The 10,582-nt window shown below is 35.2% G+C and overlaps 1 protein-coding gene across 2 annotated transcripts in view; it reads left to right on the top strand.

Moving 5' to 3' along the window:
• Smp_038870.1 (NADH-ubiquinone oxidoreductase, putative) overlaps positions 1-9,978 on the top strand; it is a gene marked incomplete at its 3' end in the record, with an annotated part of 29,369 nt that extends 19,391 nt beyond the window's left edge. For both annotated transcript variants that reach the window (XM_018791850.1, XM_018791851.1), the window contains 6 exons: positions 686-881; positions 2,790-2,852; positions 4,644-4,799; positions 5,695-5,848; positions 6,594-6,910; positions 9,829-9,978. In XM_018791850.1, coding sequence (XP_018644960.1) covers positions 686-881; positions 2,790-2,852; positions 4,644-4,799; positions 5,695-5,848; positions 6,594-6,910; positions 9,829-9,978 — 1,036 coding nt within the window. The remainder of the gene's footprint in view (positions 1-685; positions 882-2,789; positions 2,853-4,643; positions 4,800-5,694; positions 5,849-6,593; positions 6,911-9,828) is intronic.
• Between the last annotated feature and the right edge of the window lie 604 nt (positions 9,979-10,582).

The following is a 10,582-nucleotide window of genomic DNA, read 5'->3' as shown; positions in this document are numbered from 1 at the left end:
AAGGAGCCAGTCTCTTGTGAGCATACGATCGAATCTCGCGAGAGCGGGTTCGTGGATGCGCACTGCTGGGGAGTCCCATAATAGGACGAAACGGCCGTCCAGTGCTTTCAGGTTTTCCACGGTGGTCTAGCTTCAATTGTCTCATGATCTTAACTATAAAATTACTAAAATCTCCACAAAAACCCCCTTGTGATAATGATCATATGCTCACTAGTGACTGGCTCCTTGAGGTAATTCCTGGAGTTCTAGTGAGAAGTCGTGGCCAGTGGAGCTAATCCATGTCAGGTAGAGACAGGTATCTACCTCAGCACATTGGAAGTTGGTTGCGCAATTTCGTGGATTGGTTGAGGTTAGACATTAACACCGTTAGATGCCAGCTCAGTGGTCTATCAGTTAAGGGCTCTGGCTCGAGACTGGTAGGTCCTGGGTTCGAATCTCGCGAGAGCGGTTTCGTGGATGCGCACTGCTGATTAGTCCCATAATAGGACGAAACGGCCGTCCAGTGCTTCCAGGTTTTCCACGGTGGTCTAGCTTCAATTGACTCATGATCTTAACTATAAAATCATAATTCTGTCAAAATATCAACAACGGGTTGTACCAGATCATTTCAAATCGAATTTTTCATCTAATATTTCATATGAACTATTTATTAATTAATATCACTATTTCTTCATAAATTCTCTAGTACGGATCTACGTAGTAATTATTTATTCAACAGTCGTATTACTGGTATAGAAGATGCTGATCTAATATTACTAATTGGTACTAATCCACGTTTCGAGGCACCTTTGTTAAATGCACGTCTACGCAAATGTTGGATACATAACGATTTGGAAATTTGCCTATTAGGTCCCAAAGTTGACTTAACTTATGATTATGAAGTATGATTTAATGTTTTGTCTTATGGGATTTTTTTTAAAAAAAGAATTGTTATTGAATTAAAGTATTGTCGTGTAAAATCATTGTCGTTTAAGAACAATGTTCTTTATGACTTCATAATAACCAAACCATGTTATTCCCCCCCCCATAATTTTTTTCAAAGTTTTGTAAATTTTCCTTTTACACCAGTTGATTATACACATATGCCTATCCAATATTTCTTAAGACCGTCTGTGGTTAATAGCTTTCCCCATTAGTCGATATTTACTAATTTATTTGATTATTTAAACACATAAATCTTGGTACAAGGAGGAATAGAGTATATATGCTCCACACTTCACCATTTGATTTTTGTGATGGCTGGAATACTGTCTGGGCGCCCAAACCGAAGCAGGTGGTTTTCTAGGGGGCCACACCAAGCTTTTGACCTAGGGGTGTAATCCACAAGGAGTTCTTATAGTTTATAAAAATTTGTTCAGGGCATGTTTTAGCTTTTTCGTAGTTTGACAATTCTGCGATTACATAATCATATCTCATCATAATTTTTATTGTCGAAACGGGAATTCAGCCAGTTTGAGCTATTGTCTTTTGTTAAATTGTTTATTGGTTACTATCTCCTTGACATTCTTTTTTAAATCAGGTTTACCTGTAGAAATTATTTGCTTCTGTAACTTGATACTATAGACTGTTAGATACTAGCATATATTAGGAGTCTTCGATAATTTCTAGAAAGTCTTCGGAAGCAGAGCAGTACTAAAAATATTTTGACCAATCAGTGTTTCAATTATCCTGATCGAACCATCACCAGATTTGTCAGCAATTTTAGCATGATTACCAGAAGTTTCTAGAATCTCATGACCACTTGTGATCTAAATACTCTTGTTTTCTGGACTTAAGCCAACCTTAAAAGTATAGCTTCTCTTTTTTGTTCGTGATTCAACAACTAAGTGCTTCTAGAAACTATGAAGTCGATTAAGTGTTTACTTCCACATATTGAGTTTTTTTTTACAGTAGACAGTGAATTTTTAGTTTAATTTTTTTACTGGTCATATTCATTCCATTCCGTCTTTTTTTTGCTTCGTTTCATCTATTATCAATTTTGGATTCTTATAATTACCAAATGAAATTACTGGTATTATGCTTCTGAAATGAATAGTATACCATATTAGATTGCATACACCTAGTGTAGTGAATAGAGTAAGTCACATCAATCATCAGAACTCAGTCAATATATTCCGAGCTCCTAGCAACTAATTAATTGGAAATATTCAGCATTTTAAGTGGAGTACTCTGACTGTAATCATTAAATTTTTTGTCTCTAGCAAAAGATTGTTTCATGATAGTGATTTGATTAAGTTCATATTTTGATGTTAGTGTACTGATTTTCTTGTAACTGGCTTCACTTGAGGGCAACGTTTTTCTAGATGTAAGAGGACTAAAACGTTTCTAATGAAAACTGGATCGATAAATATGATATGTCTATCTAATAGAATTGAAAAATCTTAATTTTAAATCAATGATGGGAACTAGCATTAGGTTCTCAGGAAAACTAATAGTCTATGAACGTTGTCGATTACAATTTTAGGTGAAACCTTGTGAAAAGTTAGCCGTCTTCAGTCTCCGTGCGCATTTTGTATGGTTTGTTTCCTTTAGCTATATTGTACTAATTATTTTTGTTTTAAGTTTAACATCGAATATTTGACGAGTGGTAGAATATAATCTGTCTAATGTTTACTTCAGCAATCACAATGAAGTTAATCCTCATTCTTTAATTTTTTTTGTAACAATCGTTCTAAGTTTATATGAATAGAGGACTTCCTGTTTAAAAGCATTACTTACTTACTTACGCCTGTTACCCCTCGTGGAGCTACAATAAATCTAATTCTATTTTTTATCCCTTCGTATTTCAGCATCTCGGTGATCAACTTGAAACTTTACAGTCTTTAGCTGCTGGTAAACATCCATTGAATAAAGTAAGTTTCTTTTAAACTTAATATAATTTTAAAATGTTTATCCATCTTGCTTTCTAGACTATAGAATAATCACTTCACATGTGTAATAAAGTCATTTTCAGGTTGGAATAGTTAATCACTTAATTGTACTAAATATTGTCAATCAGTTATCAGCAACGTAGATTCTGGGATATATGTACATCATTTCAAATTACCATACTATATATCAGCACAGCGAGATTAAATTATCATGAGTAGTCTTATAAGGAGTAACAATATCAATGGTAGCAGAATCGTTTAGCGCACGGATAATACGATTGGTGAATAAAGAATGGATTCTTGGAACGAAGATTATGAAATAATTTTAGAAATTAAGATCTAAGGGAAAACAAAATGTGAATGCTTCAACATCATTGTAACGGATTCTTAATTATGTCACCTACCTTCCCCTACATTAGCTGACCATAATTGTGTGGACCTCAACCTAAAACTGTACTGAATGACAAGACCTAATAGAAACATATCACTCCCAAATGCCCTAGTACGGCCGACAGTGGGAAGAGTCTGCTCTCTCGAGATGTTCTCACATGGCCACGCGTATACAGCCACTGACAGGGAAGTCCTACACACTGCCTTCTCGTGGCTGGGGTGTTGTTTACGAGGTTGAAAGGACAAAAAGCGAATGTCTGGCACTTTAAACGGGTTGGTGGACACGTAGGGTTTACCTAGGAGAGTCAGAAAATCCTGATTTCGAACCAATGGTGTACATGGGCTCCAGTATCCTGAGGGAACAAATGACATATGAACTTATTGTTGGTCACCGGCTACCATGGGACTGCATCTCCTGACGTTACTCCACTGCCTTGTGGGTGAGACCTCTAGGTCAAAGGTTCGGGGTGTGGGCCCCTAAGAAAAGCACTTACTTCGGTTTAAGCACCCGGGCTGTATCACAGCCCACATACAAACCAAGTGACCTGTGTGGAGCATATGTATTCCGTGACCCTTTGTATCACTATTTATGTGTTCGAATAAGTAAAATAAATAATAAGAAACATATCAGTATACTGAATCTCAGTTCACATCAAGAAAACCAGATTTTGGTTCTTCCAAACAGTATAATTTTCACCCACATTTCCACTACTAAGAAACATTTAAATAAGTGTCTAAAATTTTCCTTTCGATTACACTGAAACAAGTGACATCATAAACGTTGAACTTTGCCTGATCATATTTCCTAAATTAGTGATTGTTCTGTGCTTTGTGAATTGATAAACTTCAAATCCAACCAACCCTAACTTAAAATCCTGAATGCAAAAGGAAAAGAGGAAGACTAAAGAACACATTGCTTCGGCAATTGGAGGCAGACTTCAAAAGAATGGATAACAGTTGGAAACAACTGGAAGGGAGAGTCCAGGACAGAGTTGGCCTGAGAATCATGATGGGCAGCCTATACCCCTCCATGAGGTGTAACAGGCGTAAGTGAAGTGAAGTACTAACCAGTTGATACCACAATATCAAATACATCAGTACCTCATTGAAATCTTTAATTGGTCTGATTTAGAAAACCGTTGAAAACCTGGAAGAGCTGAACGGTCGTTACGTCCCAGTAGTCGACCTCTCATCAGTGTGCATCGAACCCAGGACCTTCTGTCTTGCATGTAAGCACCTAACCTTTAGACCACTGAGTACCTAGCTATCTCGCCAGGTATCACTAATATTTTTACGTTTGTGATTCTCATACTATTTACTTATTGTTCTCTTCACTTCGCAATCTATCTTATTTTTTAACTTACTACTTTACTAATTTTAAAGCGATTAAATTCTTCGTCTCACCCGATAATAATTTTGGGTAGTGAATGTTTACAACGTAAGGATGCAGCAGCAATTCATAATGCTGTACGTCGAATTTCCTCCAATTTGAAAGAAACAAAAAAATTGGACCATCAAGTGTTCAATGTTCTTCATCGCGTAAGCGTTTTTTTCTTGTGGTTCAATTATCCAATAATACATCATGACTATCGCTTTCACTTTTTTGTTATTTATTTCAAAATTTATGCTTTTAATGTATTCCTATTTCGGGGTGTTGTGGAAATTGTTGTATTTCACAGTTTACATCATGGGCTTGTCTTAGATAACCGTTGAGAACTGCGAAGCAATGAATAGCTGTTTTATCCTAGCATGAAACTCCTCAGAGGTTGTATCCATAACCACATCGCAAATCGAACCCTGAACATTCAGATCTAGTGCCGATAGCTCTACCTTGAGTTTACTGAGTTAAAATCTAGTAGTTTGTATACATCATGATAGTGTTGCTTTCTTTAACCTAGATGGTTTATTCGCAGAGTTTTTATTGTCCTTCTGAACAGCACCTTCAGCGCCTACTTTTTACATAAAAGCCAGCTTTTCAGTTATTCCACGAGTGTTATACCAGTTCGTTGGAATGGTCTTGTTTGTGGTTGACTGTCTTTGTAGATTATGTTCTCTTCATTTGTCTTTACACTTTCACTAACCGTCTTTGTTGGTTTACCTTTTTGCCTCTTCCTCATAGCTTCGTAGATTGTATCTATGTCAATATGTCTGTAGATTGCTAATTGATCTAAATGCTTACTTCGGAAAATTCTTCGACATTCTTAGTGTTTCACCGATCCGGAGTTTTGATGTCTCTCCAATCAAATTCATCGCCATGGTTACTTGTGTACATTAATGTCATTGGTAGTAATTGATGTCGTCACAATGCTGACCGAAGTTCATGTATCCTTCGGTTAAGGGGCTATCCAATTTACACGTATCTATGTGTTTATTACCTTTCAAATGGACTACTGAGTAACATATTTTCCCTTTGTACCATTCAATTCTATTTCAGAATGCAAGTCAAGTTGCCGCCCTAGACTTAGGTTACATATCAGACATAGAAATAATCAAACAGAACAAACCAAAAATTCTTTTCCTTCTGGGTGCTGATCGTAATCTCATTACACGTCAACATTTAGCTCCCGATAGTTTTATAGTTTACATTGGTAAGCTGAAATAATCATTATGATTTAATTTGATTTTTCACAGCATAAGTGAATATCATTTTATATAGTAGTGTCTAGATCAAAGCATATTATATAAAATCATCGATAGTAATACTTTGAGTTCTTTCTAACATTATGTTTATCCGGATTGTGATCTACAAGTTAATCGTATCGTTGGTTGAAAATTACTGGTGGTGATACGGCTCGTAATCGGTCTCTATAACGTTTACACATATCGTTTTTCCCCTATCAACTCTAAATCATGAGTTTTTTAAAATATTATTTTGTACGTTCCGCCTCATGGTTAGTTTTCACTAGGATATTTGTTATGTTAGCTGTATGTTCAGTGTTTGAAGATATATAGCATCTCTCCTACAATTAAGTTTGTTTGCGGTTGATATTGTCAAGCCCTTCAACTTAATTATTTAACAGACAGTGTTATTCTGACAGTATCTATCTTTGTATTAATGCGGTTATCGCGGTGATTTATGTAAGAAGCCCAAGGAATTATCTTGAAACCAAGCTAATACAGGTAATCAAATTTAAAACCTTGAATCTAGGTTTTGTGTCACTTGCCCCTCGTGTGTAGAGGCTTACCTTAAAATCTTTAGGAAACTAATTCATCTTGCGTAAATCAAAACTATCACCTAATTCAAGAAAAGTTTTCCCATGGTAAACAATACTTCATTTACTGCTGAGCAAATGACTTCTACTATATTATTCTCTTTCTTCATATCCACTATAGGTCATCATGGTGATGCAGGTGCATTATTAGCTGATGTCGTTTTACCTGGAGCTGCTTATACTGAAAAAGATGCTATTTATGCTAATACCGAGGGACGTGCTCAACAAACTCGATTAGCTGTAGTTCCACCTGGACTGGGTCGAGAGGATTGGAAAATATTTCGTGCTATCTCTGAAGTAGTCGATATCACCTTACCCTATGATGATTTAAATCAAATTCGTTCGCGAATTAGTCAAGTTGCTCCTGGTTTATTAGATTTTAATACAGTTCAACCATCACTCAAAGAAGTTCAAACATTGGCTGATAATTTATCCAAGGTAATTTATAGATTATTGTTTCAATCCTTTTATAAATTTTAATATGTATTATGTATTGTGACGTGTGAGTTTAATAATCATACGTAATCTCCATATACACGAGTCGAGACCGCGTACTTGAGTAAAAGACCAAGCGTAACAAGGAAGCCTTTACTGGCCAACCGTTTCAGGGGTATATATATATATATATATATATATATATATATATCCATTTCTCGGCCAATCACATGCATTTATCATTTGTCTAATTTCTAATTAGATCAATATTTAATTATAGTTCCCATAATAATATTCCTGTCAACTATTAGTTAAGGTCTCAGAGATAATTATTTTTTCATGAGTGATATATTACGTCTACTGATACATGTACACAAATTGACACCATATAAACATAAAAAATTATCTTTAATATTATTTTGTCCTTCATGTGCTTACTTACTTACGCCTGTAACCCCTCATGGATGAGCATAGGTCACCCACCAGCATTCTCAATCGCTCATGTATTGTAAAGTAAATATTACTCTTCAATAAAATATTGGATAAGTAAATCTTCTCATGGTATGAGATTATCACTTTCTCCCTTAATAGTAATGTAGTAACAATTTAGATGTTAGTATTGATTTCATGAATTTTAACCTCTGATGTAAACAAGACTTTTTTCGAGTCATTCAGTTACATCCTGGATAAAGAATGCTAAGAAATATTCAGTCTGTTAATCTTTTCTAGCTATCACATTTTATTTACAATTATATACATATGTATCAAATAAGTAACTCTATAGTTCTTTTTAGATATCTGATCTTATTTAAATTAACGTCAATGACCCTTAACTTTGATTCCAATTTCCTAATAATACAATTTTGTTCTTTTCTTGTTTAAAACTTCGAGTACTCTGAAAAACAAATTTTCCTTGTAAGGTTTAGTTGCTAGAATCCGAATAATATTGATTAGATTGAGTAATACATATATACGATAATATATAATGATTTTAAAGTGAAGAAAAAAATGGCGAACTAGAATAACTGAGGACTGATTAAAAAAAATATTGTCTTTAACCGAGATAAAAATGAAAGATGTTTGAAGTGGAGCAATTCGTCGTGATAAATTGTAAATACATATTAACAAAATGATCAGTAAGTAATTCGTTTCCTGGATATTCAACATGCTTAGAAGAACCTTGTGAGTGGGTAATATGAAATCCTTTATTTATTTTACTTATTTGAACACATAAATATTGGTACAAAGGGTCACTGAATACATATGCGCCACACAAATTTCATTTGATTTGTGTGAGGGCTGTGATACTGCCCGGGTGCCCAAACGGAAGCAGGTGGTTTTCTTAGGAGGCCACACCCCGAACCTTTAACCTAAAGGTCTGATCCACAAGGCAGTGGAGTAACGTCAGGAGATGCAGTCCCATGGTAGCCAGTGACCAACAATAAGTTCATATGTCATTTGTTCCCTCAGGATACTGGAACCCATGTGCACCATTGGTTCGAAATCAGGATTTTCTGACTCTCCTAGGTGGACTATCCGTGACCACCGACCCGGTTAAAGCGCCGGGCATTCGCTTTTCGTCCTCTCAATTTCGTAAACAACACCCGTGCCACGAGAAGGCAGTGTGTAGGACTTCCCTGTCAGTGGTTGTATACGCGTGGCCATGTGAAAGTATTTCGAGAGGGAGAGTAAACTCTCTCCACTATCGGCCATACCAGGGCATTTGGGGGCATATGAAATCCCTAATACATTGCATTAATGTTATATATCTAGCATAAACATAAAATTTTAAAGCAAATGACATGAATGAAGGAATGAATTGGTATAAAAAAGATTATCAATAATAACCAAATAAATGCATATATACACTTTTATATGTGGACATTTGTGAGATCATTTGGAGGTAGAATCCAAAAAGCATAGGGGGTGAGTGATGCATGAATTAGATGAAGTGCGGAACAGATAAGATTATGTGCGTGTGTGTGTGATAATTATAGAAGTTGTGGAGAAAATATATAAGATTCAAATCACTTGAAAACAAGCATTTAGTTAAGAATTGGATATTATCTTGAATTAGAAATCGATAAGGTAGATTACTTAAATGAAGAGCCGATGAATGAAAGGATGGTTTCGGTGTATATAAAATAAGAATTAGTTTGATGAAGACCACATAAAATAAACACTAATAAAATTATAATAACAGTAACAAAAATATATGTAATGATTGCAGGTGAAATAAGTTGACCACTAAAACTAAGAAAGATTGATCCAGCAAGAAGTCCTTCATTTGCCTAACCTATCTTTCCTATTTTATGTGCTTATGGGTTTATTACGTTTACTCAAGTTGATTGCTGTCCTTTTCTGGACACACAAATCAGGTTTAAGTTTGTTCATCGATACTACTTCAGTGGACTTGAGAGACGCTGGGTATTTTCGTCTGTTGATAGTTTCGAAGGATTGAGAAATGTTATTGATACGCCCGATATTGATTACATGTCGATCCATCGCATTATTTTGAATCGTTGCGCCTCTCACTCTCATATTATTTAGGTAGCCTTTGGAAATGCGAACATGTACTCTTCTCTCCGTTCTTCTAATGTATGTGCTTCAACATGTACATGTAAATTGGCAAATGTAGTTAAAGGTAGTGAGAAAACAGAACCTGTCAGTTTTTATTAACACGGGTTACGTAATAGTTGGGCGAAATTTGAAGAGTTGACTTAAATTTAAAGATCTGTATGAATGAAAAAGAAAACCAATGGAGAAAGGATAACTGGTATATACATATATAACTCAGTGATGGTAAACTGGGTTAGATTTACTGCTACAAACTGATTTATTATTTTGTTAACCAAGAAATAATAGACTCTGTTGCTTTTGAATAATCCTTTTGTTTTGTCTATTTTTATTACATTACACAGAGTCCATTGAATTCAATTCAAACAATGAATACAAATGAATCAATTAAACTTAGTTTATTAACATTAAAAGATTATTATATTACAGATTGTATTAGTCGAGCTTCTCAAACTATGGCAAAATGTGTGAAAGCTGTACAAGAGAATGAATAAACATCACAAAAAGAAACTATCAATCAACTTAGCAACAATTAAACATTCATTAAACTTGTGTTTCCTTTCTGTTTTCTTTTCTTTTCTTTCTTCACTCCAAACAAAAAGTATCTGTATTTTCACAATTTTCAAGGTGTAGAAGTTTTTTTTTAAAAAAAAAATAGTTATTCTGAATTTCATATAAACACATCTTTACTGATAAAATCTCTTTTTAATTATATTATGATCAATGAGTATGACTAGCAGTGGAATCCAGTTTGACGCGCGTTTCGTCCTATTTTGGACTCGTCAGCTTGATGTACCTGCATCTCAGAGTTGATATTCACTCTGGGACTCGAACCCAGTACGTTTCGCTTCAAACGCCATCGCGTCATCCACTCGGCCACTGAGTCCTGATAGCCATTTGTTTGTGCAATGGGGTGAAGTTTAAATTCACTTAGTATTGTTTGTTTGAATCTTCCCATTGATGTTTAGGACTGCAACTGGTCAGTCTCTTGTTGGCATATGTACATACTGTGCGTATTGCCTCGATATAGCCTTAATTCACAAGAATTGTAAGCAAAGATGGATAGTGGCTAGCAGTGGAATCCAGGACGCGCGTTTC

Source organism: Schistosoma mansoni (genome assembly GCF_000237925.1).
Source record: "Schistosoma mansoni, WGS project CABG00000000 data, chromosome 1 unplaced supercontig 0034, strain Puerto Rico, whole genome shotgun sequence".
NCBI classification, from domain to species: Eukaryota; Metazoa; Platyhelminthes; class Trematoda; order Strigeidida; family Schistosomatidae; genus Schistosoma; species Schistosoma mansoni.
The sequence above is the reverse complement of the archived record's forward strand: the minus strand, read 5'-3'. Positions and strand labels throughout refer to the sequence as shown.